Source organism: Peromyscus californicus, unplaced genomic scaffold (genome assembly GCF_007827085.1).
Source record: "Peromyscus californicus insignis strain IS unplaced genomic scaffold, ASM782708v3 Scaffold_19__1_contigs__length_69161282, whole genome shotgun sequence".
Taxonomy (NCBI): Eukaryota; Metazoa; Chordata; class Mammalia; order Rodentia; family Cricetidae; genus Peromyscus; species Peromyscus californicus.
This window is the reverse complement of record NW_026294491.1, coordinates 11149893-11171654: the sequence shown is the minus strand read 5'-3', so window position 1 is coordinate 11171654 and position 21762 is coordinate 11149893. Positions and strand designations below refer to the sequence as shown.

At 39.0% G+C, this 21762-nt stretch overlaps 1 protein-coding gene across 1 annotated transcript in view; it reads left to right on the top strand.

Moving 5' to 3' along the window:
• LOC128114552 (solute carrier family 5 member 4A) overlaps positions 1 to 21736 on the top strand; it is a 54574-nt gene extending 32838 nt beyond the window's left edge. The window contains exons 13-15 of the mRNA XM_052744652.1: positions 413 to 628; positions 9182 to 9284; positions 11163 to 21736. Of these exons, the coding sequence (XP_052600612.1) occupies positions 413 to 628; positions 9182 to 9284; positions 11163 to 11377 (534 nt within the window). The 3' untranslated portion in view covers positions 11378 to 21736. The remainder of the gene's footprint in view (positions 1 to 412; positions 629 to 9181; positions 9285 to 11162) is intronic.
• The last annotated feature ends 26 nt before the right edge of the window (positions 21737 to 21762 follow it).

The following is a 21762-nucleotide window of genomic DNA, read 5'->3' as shown; positions in this document are numbered from 1 at the left end:
CTTATGTGTTTCTAGCTGTTTACTACATTATGTGATTTTCAGGCAAGTGACAGCTTCATAGCACTTAGTATCTAGTGATTTCTTAGCTTTTCAAATTGTGTAGCATGAATATCATAATTCCATTTGTTCTCCAAAATAAAGTACAAGCTTTTATTCTATATATAAAAGACATATCAGGACATTTTTCATTTTGGGTCAGTGTTGACAGTAGAGTCCTATGTTTGGACAGTTGACAGTGTGATGGTATTTCAAGACCACAGAGGACAACTTCTGCTGTTAGCTTGTATTTGCAATTATCCCAGTTTGTTGGTCCTTACCTAATAAAATTGTAGTAATTAATTATGACTTACCTGAATGAGTGTCTCATTTTTCCTAAGCACTCTTGGTTGTGTTCTTGTTTTGTTTTTAACAGGGTGCATTCTGGGGTCTGATGGTTGGACTTGTGATGGGCCTTATCCGTATGATTGCAGAGTTTTCTTATGGGACAGGGAGTTGCCTGGTCACCACTAATTGTCCCAAGATCATCTGTGGAGTGCACTATCTATATTATGCCATCATTCTCTTTTTTGTGTCTGCGTTGGTTATCCTGGGAGTTTCTTTCTTAACAAAACCCATTCCTGATGTACATGTGAGTAATGCAGAAACTAGTAGTTCTTTGCTTTCATAATTTGCATAATGGCAACTTCAGCTAATGCCAGGCTAATGGGATTGTTGAACTGTTAGATTTAGGAGGAACCTAAATGATAACCAAGCAGTTATTCAACTGAACAATTTGATTGAGTATGTGTGAAGCAACAGTATATTGCTAAGAGGCTAAGAAATGGGCAGAAAGTTTTTAGTGCCATTAAAATGCCTCCACAGTTAAAAGGGCTTTCTGAGCAAGCCCAGGAACAACCTGAGTTCAATCCCTGGAACCCACATAATGGCTGAAGGAGGGCACTGATTCCACAAAATCATCCTCCAACTGCCATACATGCCTGTGAATGAACCCACAAACACATATCACACACAAACAATAAAAAAAAAACAGTGAGCATACCATTTCAAAAGCTTCATGATGCAGTTAGAGAGTAATTCTATGCCATTGTTATAGACACTGGGAAGGGAAGAATCTCTATTGTCCAATACACAGAGGATGATCTTACAAGAGATCTTACACCTCTCTAGCGTGCAGCTGGTTTTTTTATTCTTTGCTCTTTGGAGATCTTACACCTCTCTAGGGTGCAGCTGGTTTTTTTATTCTTTGCTCTTTGGGGTTCTGCCACCCAGCCCATAAATAAGTACACAGAGACTTATTCTTACTTATGAATATGCAGCCTTAACTAGCTTGTTTCTGGCTTTTCTTAATTTAAATTATCCCATCTACCCATTGCCTCTGGGCTTTTATCTTTCTCTATTCTTATATAACTTTCTTTCCTTTTTACTCCATGGCTGGCTGTGTTGCTGGCCTCAGGCATCCTTCTCCTTTTCTCGATCCTCTCTTCTCTAGATTTCTATTATTTATTCTTTCTGCCTGCCAACACTGCCTAATTCTTTCTCTTGCCTAGATATTGGCTATTCAGTTCTTTATTAGACCAATCACATTTTAGGCAGGCAAAGAACACAGCTCCACAGAGTTAAACAAATGCAGCATAAAAGAATGGAGTACATCTTTGCATCATTAAACAAAGATTCCACGTCATAAATGATGTAATATATCTTAAACTAATATTCCACATTTTCCCCTTTGTCTAAATAAAAATGAAAGGTTTTAACTTTAACACAGTAAAACTATATACAACAAAGACAGTTATCAAGTAATAATTACATTTACAATTTTCAGTCCATTTGTATTTAGCAAGTTCAGAGGAAATACTTCATTATCTATCTTATCTTAGTGATTCCAAAGTTTTATATCTAATTTACCTTCTATCATAAATTAGAAAAACTATAACTACTACTTAGTCTTTAACTCCATCAAAGACCCCAGAAGGATATAGTATTACCTCATAACAGAGACATCTGGCTTCCTGAACAGTCACCCAAAGTTCTTCTGCAATGTTGGGGTACCCATGTTCAGCCTACAGGCCTAGAATATCTAGTAGGCTTTTCAGTGAAGCAGGAAATTTGAAGGACTGTTCTGCCTTGTATTATCAAAGTTCTTCAGGTGCTTTCCTCTGTGTCCTGCAGAATATCTGGCAGACTCTTCTGTGAAACAGGAATCTTGAAGGACTGTCTGCCTTGTTTTGGCAAAATTCAATGGTCTTTTTTCCTGTGTCCTTGCCACACTGAAAGCAAACTCCATATGGAGTTTCTTTGATGCCTGTCATCCTTCTAAAAAGTAAATTGGTTCTGTCAGGAAGATATGTGTCTCATTGTCATGAAAAAACTTAGGTTAAACATCTTAAATGCCATGTTCTATATGTCTTTGAAGTGTTAAAAATCATCTATCTATCTAAAATAGAGATAACCTGTTTAACCTTGAAAACATACCTAATATGACTACAAGTTTATTATATGTTAACTACTAACCTCATTTTTAATTATACATTTCATTTTTAATGAGCTGCATAAGCACAATACGCCAAACATGAGTAGGATCATGTATATAGTATAACAAAACTAACTTTTAATTTGTGTCAACATACCAAAATCCATGCCAATGCAAAATATCTGAGATTAATAGTTGTCTTCTTATCCTATATTGCTATATTCCCCTGAAAGATAACAAACATCCATAACCCACCAAATAAACAACAACCACCATCCCACCTCTTGATAATGTGGGTGTCATCTTCTCTAGACAGCTTCTTGTTGTCTGTGGGTGAAGGAATCTTTAGTGGTCCCTGAGAAAAGTAAGATAATAGCCAAGTCCTGGGAAGACCAGCTATAACCTTCATTGATAGGTATTACCTGTCGAGATTCAGGAGGTCTTTCTCCATCAAACCTGATTCATATCAACCCTGAAGGAATCCACAACCTCTCTTTTCTCATGAACATAAAAGCAAAACCTCTTCTCAAAAGCAATGCATTTTTTGAGTTCCATTTTAAAGTTAAGGCATTCTTAAAATATCTAGGCTGGTTTATTTCAGCAGTCTCTCTTTCAGTCTCATGTCTGTCAGCAGCTGTCATTTGCTTACCAGCAATCAAAAAATTCAGAATCCAGACTCACTGTGTATTTCCCATCTCTATGTGGCTTATTCTTTTTTATTACTCTACTTTCTCTTTAAAGACTTTATTGTTTTTCTATGATGGTCTATATTCTTTCTCTTTTTTCTTAAGCCTACATACATTGTTAAACACACTGTAACCTGTTTAGAGTTTTTTCCCCCCAATATGAATTTGTCTTTAGTGTGTCTCTCTATGGTTTTGGTTTTGTTTGTTTGTTTGTTTGTTTGGGTTTTTGTGTTTTGTGTTTTGTTTTTTGTTTTTGGGTTTGTGTTTTTTTTGTTTTTTTTTTTTGCTTCATGAGCAAAAAACTGCTAACTGGTGCTGCTGGGACCTCTGCTGCAGCTTTGGTGGCTGACTCTGTCCACTTTTTGGAATGTGAAAGCCAAGCCTAAAGCTTGAGGCCAGGTCAGAGGGAGGTAACCAGGAACCACATTCTCTTAACTCCCCAAATCTGGAATGCCCAGCCTTAATTTGATTTATTTCTAGCCAGCTTTTCTTAACTTAAATTATCCCGTCTACCTTTTGCCTTTGGGCTTTTATTTTTCTCTATTTGATGTCACTTTCTTTCCTTCTTACCATGCTGCTGGTTATATGGCTGGGTGGCCAGCCCCTGGCATCCCCCTCTCCTCTTTTTTCTCTTGTTCTTTTTCTATTTCTTTTCTTCCCTAGATTTCTCCTCCCATTTATTCTCTCTGCATGGCAGCCCTACCTAATCCTCTCTCCTGCCTAGCTATTGGCCATTCAGCTTTTTATTACACCTATCAGGTATTTTAGGAATGCCAAGTAACAGAGCTTCACAGAGTTAAACAAATGCAACATAAAAGAATGCAGCACATCTTTGCACCATTAAACAAATATTGCATAGCATAAATGAGTGTAATCTATCTTAAATCAATATCCCACAACACTGGGGTTGAACAGAAACTAAGATCCATCATGAAGTCTGATATTGATATTTTTTCTAAAAGCAGAGTAACAGTGATAAAAAAAAAAAGGCAAAACAGAACAATGGGGTACATCTTTGTCTTTAAAGCTGATAAAAAATACTTACCACTACTAATATAAAATGTTGGTAAAGGTTTAGGAAGTTTTCAGCATCCAGACTTATTGGTAAATGTGGGAATTGATGCTTGTCAGTATGAATGTGACTGGGTACTATTTATTAAGCTTTAATTCTCACAATTTATGATCATTAATCTTGGTTTTGGGAGCATGTGTAGAGATACTTGTACAAGTAGGAAAAATATATGTATTATGGTTTCCCCTGTAAATGTTATTGACTAGAAAACTAGAAAATTTGAAGTACAACTCCAATTGCCATCACTAAGAAAATAACTATAATAATAGTGTGCTAAATGGTATGTAGGTGTTTGAAGGCAACTCTATTACTTGCTTTGAGAATATCCATAAAGTTGTTCAGTGGGAAAAATACATACAGAATAATATGGGACCTAATATCACTTCTGTAACATAATTTAAATAAGGTATGTGTGTGTGTGTGTGTCTACATGTAGACAAAAATATACAGATAGGCAATTGAAAATTTCAGCACCATTAACTCTGGGACAGTATCAGACACTGTGGGGGCAATCAAATATTTATCATTTTGCAGTTTATGTAATAAACAATATTAGTATGTAGATATATGTTACATAGTATATTTTAATATTATAAGTATATTGTATGTTATATAGTTATAATTATATTTTATTTTTATAAATATTTTAACCAATATTTATTGATTATTGTAAATTTCTTATAATGCTCCCTGATTACATTCACTTCCCAGTCCTCCCAGGTCCACCCCACACCTTTGTGACCTCACTCAAAACAAAAGAAGAAGAAAAAACTAATAAATCCAATTTGTATTGTTCATATACTCACTAGAGCATGGTCAAACTCCCATTGGCCAGCCCCTTAAAGAAAACTGAGTCTTTCCCTACCCCCACCCTCTCCAGAAATCATTTACTGTGAAGAGCTACCTTCAGTATATTTATCACAATTTTTAAGAGTTCTCTTCAATTGCTTCTAGTCTAGACTGTTTCTTTTTTGGGGGAGTGGAGGCAGTGGAAAGAAGTTGTCATATATTACATATTATATTTTCATACTAATATACTATAATGTCATTTATTATATTTATTATATATAATATACTTAGTATATTATATATTTCTATTTTATATTTATATATTGTATGTTACATTTGTATAGTAGTATTATTTATTACATATACCACACTATATAATATATTTACATACTAATATTGTTTATTACTACCATATTTATGCATTATACAACCTTTTATGTATTTTATATTCATCACTCAATCTTGAAGCAACACTTGTTTGTATTTTTAAGGAGGGGACAGTAGATGATGTATGAAGGGGAAATTCGATGCCTTAGATGTGAAATTACTTAACAATGACATGTCACCAGAATTCATAATGAAATATTTACACTGAATATTGGCTATTGACTGAACAAGCACCAGGAAACATGTCATAGTTTCCAAACCAATATACAACATTGAATTCCTTTCTGCTACCATAAATAATCATAATTTATTATTGATTTTTTAAATGAAATTTTTGTCTAGAGTTCCAGTGAGACTATTTAATTTATGTTTTGTTTTATGAATATACCACAAGAGTTGACCTTTGAAAGTAGGTTTGTAAGTGGCAACAGATATTTCATAGTCAGTCATGTTAAATGTTGTGGGCCTCACCTAGTAATGCAATAATGATATGTCCTGTGACAGAAGATGAGGCAAGTCTGTGGTAGCCCAAATTAGGGCAGGATTCAAAAAGCCTCAAGAAGATAGCTTTAAAGGAGGGCATGATGATGTCTTAATCCTAGCATTTGGAAATGGGTCTCTGTGAGTTCAAGTCCAGCCTGATCTAAATAGTGAGTTTCTGTTTACAAGCTAGAGATACACAGAGAAACTCTGTCTCAGAAAAGAACAATGAAAAGGGTGGATTTAATAACAAAAGATAGCTCAAGCTTCTGGAGGTTTGGTAAGGCATCCCAGTACTGAGGTGAAAGCATGTAAGTAAGTAAGTAAGTAAGTAAGTAAGTAAGTAAGTAAGTAAGTAAGTATTGGCTATAAGTAAGAAGCCAATAGCAAAATTCAGCAGAGCTGTGTCAAATTCCTAGAAAAACTAAAGCAAAGTGTGACTTTGAGAATATGATGGGTTATAAATCCATCAACATTTGGACCAGTTTCCTAAGTATAACTTTGGTGTGTGTCTTATTTTTCCATTGTCTCCAATAACACTTCTTACATATATAGTAAAAAAATGACATGACAACACATATTCCATGTATTTTCAAAAGTTTTAATCAATACACAAAGCAGAGAACCTTGATCATATAATGGACAAATGATAGTCAAAATTCCATAAAACTTAGAAGTTTAAAGTAACAGCAGACAAAGTTCAGAGGTGGATTGGGAAAGGGATGTGTGATTACATTTGAAATTCAAGAATTGAACACAGATAGATGTCTAAATAGAACGGATGTAGAAATAGAACTTACAATATGTCGAGTGACAATGACAACCCCTAGTCATCACAGAATAGGAAGGGGAACAGGAGGGAGGAAGGTCAGATAACAGTTTCCAACATAGACTGTGTCAGAGAAATAACTCCTGGCATGCTACAGAACAGTGAAGTGATGATACTTCACAACTATTTGTTCTGTAGCTTGTAAGGAAATGGAGGAAAGGGGGTTGAAGGCTTTCAACACACTCACAAAAGGAATGTTGAAGGAAATGGAAATGATAATTTCCTTGATTTGATAAACACATGTTGCATATATGTGTCAAATTAGTGCTCTCTGCCACATAAATATGTATAATTATTATGTGTCGAGTTAAACCTGTAAGCTAGGAAGGATGGTGCACCAGCACCTGGGAGGTGGAGGCGGGAAGATCAGAAGTTCAAAGACAGCCTCAGCTGCATAGCAAGTACAAGGTCAACCTGGGCTACATGAGAACATATGTAACAACAACAAAAAATACCAACAACAACAAAAAATTAAGTGCAAAAAGCAATCTCCAGCTAGACTGAAAACAACAATGAAGTTATTATTAATAATTAGACAATAAGGACAATGAAATAACAATGATGTCACTATTGGCAGTCAAACAATAAGGACAATGAAGTTATTATTGAAAAACAGAAGGACGATGAAATAGCAATAAAGTTATTCTTCACAGTTAAACAATAAGGGCAATGGAATAACAATGGAGTTACTATTGACAGACAATAAGGACAATGAAATAACAATGAAGTTACTACTAACAGTAGACAATAAGGACAATGAGTGAAGCCAAAGTGTAATAGTCTAGGTCAATGTCCTACTTTTCTGAACATATAAAAGCCCTGTATCTTGAGTTTTCCTGCCTGGCCCACAGTCCAATCAGTGATTTATTTATTGACCAATCAGCAACACATTTGACATACAGACCATCCCACAGCACCTCCCCTTTTCTTTTCTTTTCTTTTTTTTTTTTTTTTTTTTTTTTTTTTTTGGTTTTTCGAGACAGGGTTTCTCTGTGTAGCTTTGCGCCTTTCCTGGAACTCGCTTTGGAGACCAGGCTGGCCTCGAACTCACAGAGATCCGCCTGGCTCTGCCTCCCCCTTTTCTTTTCTTAAAAAGGAAGGTTTTAACCTTTACACATCTCCAAAGTCAGCTTGGTATATTTGGGAATTTGGGCGTAGCTTCTCTTACTACTTCCTGTTGGAGGGGGGCGCTGTATCTTATGGGGAAACAAAGAATATTTTAGGGTTATGGAGTAGTCCATGAGGGTGTATCGTCTGAGCCAGTTGCCTTGAAATGGTTCTGGATGTTGGATCATCTGGGCCATGGTGTCATCGGAGACCTTTCAGGTGGTCTTGGCTGGTCAAACCTGATGTATCTTAATCTGGAACAAATCCATAGCCTCTGGCTTTCTGTGAGAACAAAAGCAGAATCTCCTTTCCAAAGCAACATATCCTTATATCCAAATTTTGAAGTCAAGGTACCTTTAAAATATACATTTTGGCATAACTCAACAGCTTTTACAATTAAATGTTTTTCTGCAGTTAAAAATCCCAAAGACAACACAATCCAGATTCTCTGTGTAATATTCATCTTCACGTGGCTTATTTTTTATATTAATTTTACTGTCTCTTTAAAGACTTTATTTTTTAAAACTATGTATTTGTTTCTATACTGTATATATCACCTTTTTTTGTCTCTTTCAAGCCTACGTATATTTTACACACATTTTAAACTATTACATCTGAATCTGTCTTATTGTGAATCTATTGCTTTAAGCTGCAGCAGCTGTGGCTGCTGGCTCCGCCCACCTCAGCTTCCCAACATGGCGTGGTACTTTACCGCCAGCTCTGGGAGCTATCATGGGTCTATGTTTTTATCCAAGCAGCGTGTAGCCCAGAAACCTCTTTTTTTGTTTTGTACTAGCAAAGGCTAAATCCACAATGTAGCTTAATGTGTCACTTGCAGAGGCCTCATTCCCACCATATGGCGGCAGGTCGAGTGCACACGCTAGGAACCCGCCAGTAGTTCAAACCGGCAGCTGCCGCTCATTTGAGAGAGACAATTAGGAAGCTGTTTTTAGCTCCGTTTTAGAATCTTTTCTCAGTTTTTAGGTGGAAACTCTTGCCACCACGTTGGACACCATTTGTTGCTAGAGTTTTCCTGCCTGGCCCACAGTGCAATCAGTGATTTATTTATTGACCAATCAGCAACACATTTGACATACAGACCATCCCACAGCAAAGTCAAAGTATGAGTTTTAGAAATTTTGAATTTTTAAATGTTTCCTTCCCAAATAATTAAAAACAGAAAAGATTTTAAATGATTCATGTGTTTTGGAGAGTGTGATATGGTAGGAGCACCTTTCATTACAATCTATTACACTTTTTCATGCAGTCTGATTTTTTAATTGTACAAAACTGAGACTATTGTTCAGTGTTTGCAAACATGGGCCTTTTGCTAATTAATGCTCTCTGTGGTCATCTCTCAGCTGTATCGCCTGTGCTGGACTCTTCGGAACAGTGAGGAGGAGAGAATCGATTTAGATGCAGAAGATAAAAGGGAGGAAGGAGCTGATAATGAGACTGAAGAGGGTAACGTCTCACTTATGCATTGGTTTTCATGGTGTGGCTTATTGGGGATTTTTATGTATATTTTTAATCAAAATATAGTTACATCACTTCCCTCGTACCTTTGCTCATTCTTACCCCTCCAAACCCCTCTCCCTCTAACTTCTCCCATGAGTTAATAGCTTCTTATTCTTTAATTAATATTGTTACATATATGTATGTGTATTCACAAATACATAAATACAGTCTGCTGAGTCTGTGTCTGTTGTGTGTATATGGTTTCAGGACTGACAGCTTTGTGTTGCATAATCAGTTACAGGGCTCATCCCTAGGAGAAGTTAATTCTCCCATTCTTGGCAGTCATTAGTTGCCTGTAGTTTGTTTTTTTGCTTTCTTTTGTTTTGGGTTTTTTTTGTTTTGGGTTTTTCTTTTTTGCCTAGGAGTGAAATGTAGTGAAATTTTCCCCCTTTCTATGTTAACAAGTCTATTAATATTGTCATTGTTCTTGTCTTGTTTATAAAGCCTGTGCTGGCTAGTTTTATGTCAACTTGATACATGCTGGAGTTATCTGAAAGGATGGAACCTTGATTGAGAAATTGCTTCCATAAGATTCAGCTCTAAGGCATTTTCTTAATTAGTGATTGACTGGGGAGGACCCAGCCTATGGTGGGTGGTGCCATCCCTGAGCTGGTGATCCTGGATTTTATAAGAAAGCAGGCTGAGCAAGCCAGTAAGCAGCACCCCTCCAGGACCTCTGCCTCAGCTCCTGCCTCCAGGTCCCTTCCCTGCTTGAGTTCCTGTCTTGACTTCCTTCAGTGGTGAACTACTACCTGGAAGTATAATGAAATGTAAACCCTTTCCTCCCCAACTTCCTTTTTGGTCATAGTGTTTCATCACAGCAATAGAAACCCTAACTAAGACAGATCCATTTCTGTGAAAGTATGTTTCACAGCAGGTTTCCTGGTGTTCTGGCTCTTACAATCTTTGTGACTCCTCTTCCAAGATGTTCCCTGAGTCATAGATGCAGTAGCTGTGATGTAGATATATCCACTGGAACTTGTGCTTTTCTGTTATGACTTCACGTACTGTCATTTGATGAGGGATGATATCAACACTTAATCTGGCTTCTGCAGTTATCCAATTCTCAAGAAGTTGTTGTTTTTATAACAAACTAAAACATTCAAATCTCACTGGCACAATAAGGAAGGTAACATGCTAGATATGACATCTATGCATCCACTCACCTACATGTGCATCTTTCTGTCCATCCATGGTACTTACTACCTGCCAAGTGCTGAGATGACATTCAGTTACTTGCTAACTTCTCCATCTTCATATCTTGTGATTAAGTATCTAGCCTCAACCTCATTTCTTAGTATTCTCACCAGCACACCCATAGCAGAAGAGATGCCTCAGCTTTCTTTACATACACCAGCTCCTAGGATATTGTCACAAAGACTCCCTAGGATATTTTCATGAAGCATGTTATTGGAATGTTTGCCAATTGTGACAACTGGTATTGTAATATAATTTTAATTTTTACAGTGAGCTTAAGATAATTTTTCTTCTTCTAAGTTGTTTATCAACTCTATAGTATGTTTAAATGGATCTCTAAATGGCCTTGCTTTTCTTTTTTTTTAAATTTCAGAAACCTATTGTATATTGAGGCAAAAAAAAAAAGCCTCTATGGTATTGTTTGCAAATCCCTCCCTATATTACCCCCATTTTGCCACATTTTACATTTAATTTTGGGGATATTTTTCAGGTTTTATATAGTCAAATTTATAAATATTTTCTCAGGATTCTTCTGGCTCTTATAAAAACTGTAATCACTGTTTACAGACTTTGGTGAGATGTTCTACCCACCTGTGGTGATAGTTTATTTTTCTTTCTTTGTTCCAGACCAAACTGAGAAACCTCGTGGATGTCTCAAGAAGACTTATGACTTATTCTGTGGTTTGCAAAAAACAGAACCCAAGCTGACTAAAGAAGAAGAAGAAGTCCTGAAGAAGAAACTCACAGACACATCAGAGGAGCCCTTCTGGAGGACTGTTGTGAACGTCAATGCCATTGTCCTCCTGACTGTGGCAGTTTTTTTCTATGGCTATTTTGCCTGAATTCTATCTCAGTCACAACAATATTGGCTAAGGAAAGGACCATTTTATGTGCTTTCATTTTATAGTTTGTTATCTTACAAGGGGACATTAGCAATTTGCTAATTTTATCTAATAAGGTTATGTCAGACTTGAATTTTTGTTGTCCCTCCATGTAAATAAAATAGTTTATAATTTACAAAACTACTAATGTGACTTCATGTAAGTATGTGAAGTAGGCAAAGAGACAAAAATCCTTTTTTGTACTTTTATGAAGTATCATTATCAAGTGAAATTTTATAGATTTAAGAAACAAAATGTGATGATTTCATATGTAAGTTATGAAAGTATTACCAGAACCAAGTCAACTGGCACATCCACATCATAACATAGTTGCCCTTTTGTATTATCTGCTCTAAGCAAATTTGAAATACACAGTACATTATTATTCATAGGCACAGTGTTGTGCATTATTAGACCTCCATAACATATTCACCTTATAACCAAACATTTGCACCCTTTGACCATCAACTTTCCCATCCCTGAGCCCCTGGAAAAACACCACTGCTATAGAGTATCTTGTGCTGCTGTAACAAATATGAAATATTAGGAATTATGAATAGTGGTGATTATTGGTTTCCTGGTTTTATTTTGGTTTTTATTGTTTGTTTTTTTAGTTCTCCAGATATGGAAGGACACTATTTAAGAGCCAGAATCTGGAGAGGACATTTTTGCTACATCATTCCATGGTAGAAGGTGGGTAGTCAAGAGAATATGTGATAGAAAGAGAAGGGGACCACATTTGTCTTTTTACAGGTAATCTACTCCTGTAATAACACTAATTAATTCCTGAGGGAATAATCCTCATGAATTGGTCACTCCCTAGAGGTCCCTCTTTTCTGCATTGATGTTAGGAGTTAGATTGCAACATATGAACTCTGGAGGATCTATTCAACTATAGAATTCTCTTCAACACCTTATCTTCAAATTATATCCATTTCATTATTGTGACACCAAAGGTATTAATATGTTTGCAGAACAACTCAGGAGTCAAAAATCTCTTGTAAATCAGATATGAATGAGACTCAAGGCATAATCCATTCTAGAACACCTCCTGCTGTCATCCTGGGAAACCAAACATGCTACTTCCAGAGCACACTGGTGGGGTAGGCATGGGATAGACACTCATTCCTAAAGGGAGACAAAGACAAGAAGAAAGGAGTCACTGGTCGCTAAACCCATGAGGTAATTGCCTTTGACTTCATGCCCTGCTTCTTAGACACACTGGAGCAGAGGCTGGGCCCCCAGGCAACCTTGCCCCAATGATTCAAATATGTCTGTCTCATCTATGAAAACAACCATCCATGGGGATCTATATATAAAGACTATTGTTGCAGTGTTATTTGTGGTGTCTTAAGATACTTCCCTTTGGAAAAAAATCCCTTAGTCTGACCCACATTAAGAGAAGGGATTACACTTGGCCATAAAGAAAAAGGAGAGCAGACTATTAGGACCTTTTTTTAGAGATGTGAGTCACAGCAGCAACACTCTAAATAGCCCACCAAGAAAATAGAACAGAACTAAACAATTCTCAGCAGGTGGCTGAGTCAACAGAGTATGACATACCTGGAAGCTAATAAAAATAACCAGTATGGATGGATTACAACCCTTATCTAAAAGAAAAAATGCATCTATTTCTATTATGTTATATGTGGGTTAAAACTAACCTATAATGACAGCAGTTGAAGGTCTGTCCTCAGGAACATTGACAAAAAAGCAGTATGAAGATTTTCTGGGGTTTGGGGGCAGGGAGTGCTATAAGTGTTGATTGGGCTGCACATCATGGGAGAATATGCCTTTGTAAAAATTAATTTAACTGTATGGTTAAGGTATGCTAATACTACTGTTTGTATTGTTTCAATAAAATTCCACTATTAATATTGTTTAAATAAAATTTAAAAAAAAGCCAGAACACAAAATTGATGTTGTTCCTACAAACAATGCCAAAAAATAACCCAGATTTTTCTACCAGTGTCCTGGTATAACAGGAATAGTAAAGACTGGTTTTGAGAAGGTAAAAAATTGTCCATCAGTAAGCCATCAGCAAGAAATACATAGTGAAGAAAATAGGGAATTGTGGGTACATATATAAATTAATAGATAAAATAAGATGACAACAAAGATACACAAAGAAATAAACCTCTAAATAATGCATGTATACATATGGTAATACTTGTATATACATGTGAACACATGTAATGTGTAAGCAAATCAATTGAGCAAATAGTTACTGTTGAAATTAAAAGTACAAAAGCTTTTAATGGTTTCACTAATTCTTTGAGCAGAAGAAAATGTGAAGAAAAGATATGGCATGTAGCATGTGAGGAACTAGACATGATTCAACATGGCTGGCAGGAAGGATGTTGCATGGGCAGGAGGAGGCTACATGGGCAAGAAGGATGCTGCACTGGCAGAAAGGAGGCTACACAGGCAGGAAGGATGCTGCACAGACAGGAAGAATGTTGCATGGATAGAAAGGATGCTGCACAGGCAGGAAAGAGATTGGACATACAGGAAAGATGCTTAATGTGCAGGAAGGATGTTACATGGGCAGAAAGGATATTTCACAGGCAGGAAGGATGCTGCAGTGGCAGGAATGATGTTGTACAGGCAGGAAGGATGCTGTACTGGCAGGAAGGATGTTACACAGGCAGGAAGGATGTTTCACGGGCACGAAAGATGCTGCACAGGAAGGGAGGATTCTTCATGGGCAGGAAGAATGTTACACGGGCAGGAATGATGTTGCATAGGCAGGAAGGATGTTGCACAGGTAGGAAGGATGTTGCACAGGCAAGAAGAATGTTGCACAGGAAGGCTGTCGAACAGGCAGGAAGTTTGTCACACAGGCAGGAAGGATGCTGCACTGGCAGGAAGAATGTTGCATGGGCAGAAAGGATGTTGCACAGGAAGGAAGGATGTTGCACAGGCAGGAAGGATGCTACAGGGGTAGGAAAGAGTCTTCACATGCAGGAAGGACGTTGCACAGGTTTAAAGGATGTTGCACAGGCAGGAAGGATTTTGCACAGGTAAGAAAGATGCTTCTCAGGCAGGAAGGATATTGCACAGGCAGAATGGATGTTGCATGGGCCGGAAGGATGTTGCATAGGCAGGAAGGATTTTGCACAGGTAGGAAGGATGTTGCATGGGCAGGAAGGATGCTGGATGGTCAGGAAGGATGTTTCACAGGTCAGAAGGTTGTTGCAGCTGGGCAGTGGTGGCACATGACTTTAATCCCAGTACTCAGGAGGCAGAGCCAGGTGGATCTTTGTGAGTTTGAGGCCAGCTTTGTCTACAGAGTGAGATCCAAGACAGGCACCAAAACTACACAGAGAAACTCTGTCCCACCCCCACCCCCCAAAAAAGAAGAAGGATGTTGCACAGGTATGGAGAATGTTTCACAGGTATGAAGGATGTGGCACAGGTAGGGACAATGTTGTATATGCAGAAAGGATATTGCAGAGGCATGAAGGATGTTGCAGGGGGAGGAAAGATGTTGCACAGGCAGGAAGAATGTTGCACAGGCAGGAAGGATGTTCAAAAGGCAGAAAGGATGGTGCACAGGTAGGAAGAATGTTGCACAGGTAGGGACAATGTTTTATAGGCAGGAAGGATTTTGCAGGGGCAGGGAGGATGTTGCCCAGCTGGGAAGGATGTTTCATAGACAGAAAGGATGTTGCATGGGCAGGAAGAATGTTGTATAATTAGGAACGATGTCGCACAGGTACCAAGGATGTTGCACAGGTAGGAAGAATGTTGCATAGGCAGGAAGCATGCTGCACAGGCAGGAAAGATATTGAAAAGGCAGGAAGGATGTCGCACAGTCAGGAAGGATGCTAAATGGGCAAGTAGAATGTTAAGCAGGCAGGAAAGGTGTTTCACAGGTATGAGGGACGTTGCTGGGACAGGAAGGATGTTGCACAGCTAGGAAAGCTGTTACATAGTCATGAAGGATGTTGCACAGGTAGGAGGGATGTTGCACAAGTAGGGACGATGTTGTATAGGCAGGAAGGATGTTGCACAGACCTGAAGTATGTTGCACAGGCAGAAAGGATATTGCGTAGGCAGGAAGGATGATGCAGGGATGGGAGGGAGTCTCCACAGGCTGGAAGAATGTTTTGTGGGCAGAAGGATGGTGAACAGACAGGAAGGATGTTGCACAGTCAGGAAGGATGTTGCATAGGCAGAAAGGGTGTTTCACAGGTAGTGATGATGTTGTATATTTAGGAAGGATGTTGCAGGATCAGGACATATGTTTCAGAGGCAAGAAGAAAGTTGCATGGGCAGGAAGGATGTCACACTCGCTGGAAGAAGGTTGCATGGGTGGCAGGAAGGATGCTTCACAGGCTGGAAGAATGTTGCATGGGCAGGAAGGATGTTACACAAGCAGGAATGATGTTCAACAGGTCAGAAGCCTGTTGTCTGGGTAGGAAGGATGTTGCAGAGGTAGAAAGGATGTTGCACAGGCAAGAAAAATGTTGTGTAGGCAGGTAAATGCTTCACGAGCAGGAAAAATGTTGCACAGGCAGGAAGGATGTTGCATAGACAAGAAGGATACTGCAGGGTTATGAAGGAGTCTCCACAGGCAGGAAGGATGCTGTACAGGTTGGAAGGATGTTGCAGAGGTAGAAAGGATGTTGCATAGGCAAAAAAGGATGTTGCACAGGTAGGAAAGATGTTGCACAGATAGGAACGATGTTGTATCGGCAGGTATGATGTTGACCAGGAATGACAGATGTTGCTCAGGCAGGAAGGATGTTGCACAGGTGTAGATGGAAGTTTCTCCAGTCCTGCCTTGCCCAACAATCTGGATGAATCTCTCCCACCCACAATCCTACCGCCACTTATAAAGTAATCTCTCAGAGGCTTATATTAATTGCAAACTATATGGACTATGGCTTCAGCTTTTAGCCAGCTAGCTCATCTTAAACTAACCATTCCTATTAATCTATATGTTGCTGTGTGGCTGTAGCATTACCAGTCTAATTGCATCTTGTTGCTCCTTTGGCAACAGCTGGCATCTCTGCCAACTCCACCCTTCTCTATTTCTTCTTGGATTTCCCGCCTGGCTGTAAGCTTTCTTACCATAAGCCAAAACAGCTTTATTTATTATCCAGTGGAAGCCATATATTCCTAGCATACAGAAAGATATCCCACAGCATACAGAAAGATATCCCACAGCACACAGTCAGGAAAGATGCCACACAGGCAGGAAGGATATTGCACTGACAGGATGGATGTTGCACTGGCAGGAAGATTGATGCTTGGGAAGGAAGGACATCACACAGGCAGGAAGGATGCTGCCCGGGCAGGAATGATGTTGCTTAGGCAGTAAGGAAGTTGTACAGGTGAAGGATGTTGAACAGGTAGGGATGATGTTGTAAGGGTAGGAAGGTTGTTTCAAGGGCAGGAAGGATGTTGCACAAGCAAAAAGAATGTTGCATAGACATGAAGGATGTTGAACAGGTAGAAAGGATGTTGTATGGGCAGGAAGGATGTTTCACAGTCAGGAAGGATGTTGAAAAGGCAGGAAAGATGTTGCTTGGGGAGAAAGGATGTCGCACAGGCAAGTAGGATGTTGCATAGGTAGACAGGATTCTGCACAGGCAGGAAGGATGCTGCATAGGCAGGTAGGATGTTGCACAAGTTGGAAGGATGTTGTACAGGTATGAAAGATGTTGCACAGGTAGGGACGATGTTGCAATGGCAGGAAGGATTTTGCAAAGGTGGGAAGGATGCTACATAGGTAGGAAGAATGCTGCAAAGGCAGGAAAGATGTTGCACAGGCAGGAAGGATGTTGCACAGGCTGGAGGAATGTTGCACAGGCTGGAGGGATGTTGCACAGGCAGGAAGGATGCTGAATGGGCAGGAAGGATATTTCATAGGCAGGAAGGATGTTGCACAAGTAGGAAGGATGTTGCACATGTATGAAGGATGTTTCACAGGTAGGGACAATGTTGTTTAGGCAGGAAGGTTGTTGTAGGGACAGGAAGGATGTTGCATGGGCAGGAAATATGTTGCACAGGCCGGATGGATGTTGCACAGGCTGGAGGGATGTTCAACAGGCAGGAAAGATGGTGCACAGGTAGGAAGAATGTTTCACAGGTCTGAAGGATTTTGCACAGCTAGGGACAATGTTGTATAGGCAGAAAGATGTTGTAGGGACAGGAAGGATGTTGCATAGCTATAAAGGATGTTGCATAGGTAGGAAGGATCTAGCACAGGCAGGAAAGATGTTGCACAAGCAGGAAGGATATTGCACAGGCAGGAAGAATGTTGCACAGGTAGAAAGGATGTTGCATAGGTAGGAAGTATCTTGCACAGACAGGAAGGATGTCACACTGGCAGAAAGGATGCTGCAAATTCAGGAAGAATGTTACAGTTAGGAAGGATGTTGCATAGGTGTAGTGGTATTTGCTCTGCCCATGACCTTTGGCTATATCATCCAAAGAAAGTAGTGCTTCTTGCTATTGTATATTACCTCTTAAAAAGAATGGGAGATGGGTCATGAGGCCCCTGCTTTCTGCTTCCTGGTGTGATCAGGCTGCCAGGTGGATTCACTGCCAGATGGATTCACTCCCAGTCAGAACAGAGGACGACTTCAGCTGTTTACTCGGTTCTGTATTCATGAGTGTATTTCCTCAATTTATATCCTAATAAATTCCCTAATACTTCTTAAACAGACTCTCATGGATTTCTCACATTATCTGGTACTCAACCACCTGAATCTGAGCCCCATGAACCCTTACATGCTCCTTGCAAGACCAAACACTAATACCAGTGGGTGGCTGCTGGTGAGTTTCTCTGCCCTGCAGAGACTGCGCACAGCTCAAACCCTTCCCCCAGGTGCTGTTTGACCCCTGCTCAGGTGACCACCTCCATACAGCAGCCATGCAGAGACCCTTAGGCCAGGCAGCTCATGCAGCCAGGCGGCACATGTGGCAGTGGTTCTTGTAACCACTGCCAGAAGCATGCATGTTCAGCAGAAGATAGAGCATTGTGTCAGAGAGAAAGATGTCCATGCTAGGAGCCTTTCTAGTTCTGTGGCTGTAGCAGCCAGATTGGATCACAGTCTTTTACCTGATACTAGCTGCGCTGATCCCTCAGCAAAGCACACCTGCTCTGCAGTCTGAGCACATCAGCAGCATTCCTCCTGCTGGCCCTTGCCTGCTCTGAGTGGGCTCCAGTGGCTGCTGTGAGACCACTGTGGGAGTTGCTGGTACATTCTGCTTGCCTACAAGGACCATGCTGCATGTGGGAGTGCTAACAGGCTGCTCCTTTCTTTTAAATCTCTCGGGTGTAGTTGCTTAAGCTCACAGGTCAAACAACTTCAGAACTTGAGCCAGAAAGAGGTATAGTGCTTCAGGACCTATCTTGGCACTAAACCTGTGACACCTGCTGGCCAAATATTGTTACTACACCCAAAAATTATGGCACAAACCAGACCTGCTTTGGTGCCACACTTGTGACCTGCTGGCCAAATACCACTACTACATCCAAAAATCATCACACAAACCAGCCATTCTCCCTACCTGTTCATTAAGAACTTAGGACACTTGGAACACCTAGGACACTTAGGACAATCTCTCAAGGATATTATCTGAGGTTAATTACTTGATAATTTTACACTTAAACTGATTAATAAATAATTTTTCTTTCCTTTGCAAATTTTAAGTATTTCTTAGATCATGGCAGATAATATAACCATTCAGAAATTTTAAAACTTCTTTGTTTATACTACGAATGAAATTTTACAAGACATATACAACCTTCCTGGGATGTATACAATTTTTGCCATAATGGTAATTAGTATAGTAATTCACATCATATCATTAAAAAAACTGGTTTAATAACAGCACCAAATATGAGATATTAATAGGACTGATACAGACTTTGCAAAATGGTAATGAGAACTTAAATCAAAGGATTTATTCTCTGGAATCTGCTTATTTACCACATGAACTTCAAACCATTAATACTATATGGACAACCAGATTTAATTCTATTGAAAATAAATGTGAAAAATTATTGGATAAAATGTTAAGTCTGCAAGGCACTCTTAATGCCATATAGATAATTTCAAAGGAAGAATGGTCATCATTAATCAATAGAATAAAATCTTTGGAATCATATATTTGTGATGAACATAAAATTTTTTTTGGATTCCATGAAGTCACTGCAATCATTTACAGTACAGGAGGTACAGAATTTAGAAAAAGCTGTGGTTAATTGATTTCAAGCTTTATAGGACTCTGTTAGAACTGATAATAAAAATGTTAACACTCAGAAGGAAGAGGTTAGAGAGGTTATAACATTCCCAGTGCCTTACAGAGTTAGAGATGACTTACCAAAAGTCACAAGTCATGCCATATATCCTGTTACTGTTTATGAAAAGCCAGCAACTGATAAATATCCTGAAGGATATGAAGAATAAAATGGAAGCCTATATTTATAAGAGATTTAAAGAACATCAAGGAAGCTGTAGTTACCTATGGTATACATTCAACATATGTGAAACAGATATTAAATATGTGGTCTTCTAGAAATAGGATCACACCAAATGACTGGAATCAGTTAATATCAGTGGTATTAGAATATAGCCTTCAATTACAATGAAAAAGCTGATAGGAAGAAGCTAAGGCCCTTGAGCAGCAAAGTAAGATTAAAGGTTTTCAGATCTCCCAAGTTCAAATTCTTGGTAAGGGCTGCTTTGCTGATACAGATGCACAATCAGTTGGGAAACCAACTGAGCTATATACCAAGGTCATACAGAGGTCGAAAGAACTGATTTTTTTACAAAGATTGACCAAAGTTGCAAACAAGGCAATATCAGATCAAGAAGTTAGATGAGTACTAATTCGATCTTTGGCTTTTGAAAATGCTAATATAGAATGTAAATAGATACACCTTTAAAGATCAGATCAGCACTCACAGAAAAATGAATCCAATACACAATCAATGTTGAGTCTCTTAACTATGGTGATAAGGCTTGGATAGGAGAGGTGATTTCCAAAGGTATAAAGAGGCATCAAAGTGCCAAATGTTTAACTGTGGTAAACCAGGCCATATTAGAAGAAATTGTACACAGGGCACTCCTAAAAGCAATGCTTCTTCTAGAAATGACCCAAACAGGAAACCTCAACCTTCTTGATTAAGCAGAAGATGTGGCAAGGCTGACATTGGACCAATGAATGCAGATCAACAAGAGACATACAAGGCAACCATTTACCATTGGGAAGTGCCTTGGGGGGCCTCTTACAGGCCCCAAAATTGAACATGGTCCAGTAATTTTCAGTCACTGTGGAGGAAACTCCTCCCCAGGACAATTGAATAATCCAGTGCCTAATGTGAAAAAGACACACTGCACTGCATGATAGAACAGCTTTGATAGATGGATCAAAAATTCCAAAAAACACCATAAAATGAATATTTTAGCAGACTTCCATAAATGAAGGCTTAGTGGACACAGGTGCAGATGTGACTATAATTATGCCAAAATCATGCATGGTGGATTTAACTTTTGCTAGTACAGATGGAAAAAAAATGTTTCTGGGCTACACACTGCTTGATGGAAGCATAGACAAAAAAGTAGAAGTGCTGTGGGATGGTTCTTCTTTACACTGTGAATATATGTTGCTACCATTGGTTAATAAAGAAGCTGTTATGGCCTATGGCAATGCAGAATAGAGCCAGGCAAGGAATTCAAGCAGAGAGACAAAGAGAAGAAGGCAGAGTCAGGGGAGACACTGAGTGCTGCAAGGGGAGCAAGATGTAATGGAACACCATGAAGCCACATGGCAAAACATAGATTAATAGAAATAGGTTGAATTAAGTTGTAAGAGCTAGTTAATGATAAGTCTGAGTCATAGGTCAAACAGTTTGCAATTAATATAAGCCTCTGTGAGTTTATTTGGGACTGAACGGCCGTGGGATTGGAAAAACTTCCAGCTACAGATGGCATCCTCCTCCATGACATGTGGTTCCACTGATATGCCTGAGGGCTGCTGGAGGACATTAAGTCTTTGCAGATGGTTGTGTCTCAACCTGGGTGCATGTCCTATGTGCACTTGAGTGCTTTTTGTTTTTGTTTTATTTTTCAGACAGGGTCTCACTATGCAGCTCTGGCTGGCCTGAAACTCGGGAAGTAGACCAGGCTGGCCTCAAACTCAGTGAGAGCCACTTGCCTCTGCCTCCTGAGTGTTGAGAGCAAAGGTGTGCACCCCATGCCTGGCATGCCATCTGTATACTCAGATTCACTGTGCTTTCAGTAGTATACTTTATAACAAAATTTTACTCAACATCAAAACAATAAAAAAAATGTAAATGTACAGGTAATACTGAGAAAGGTTAC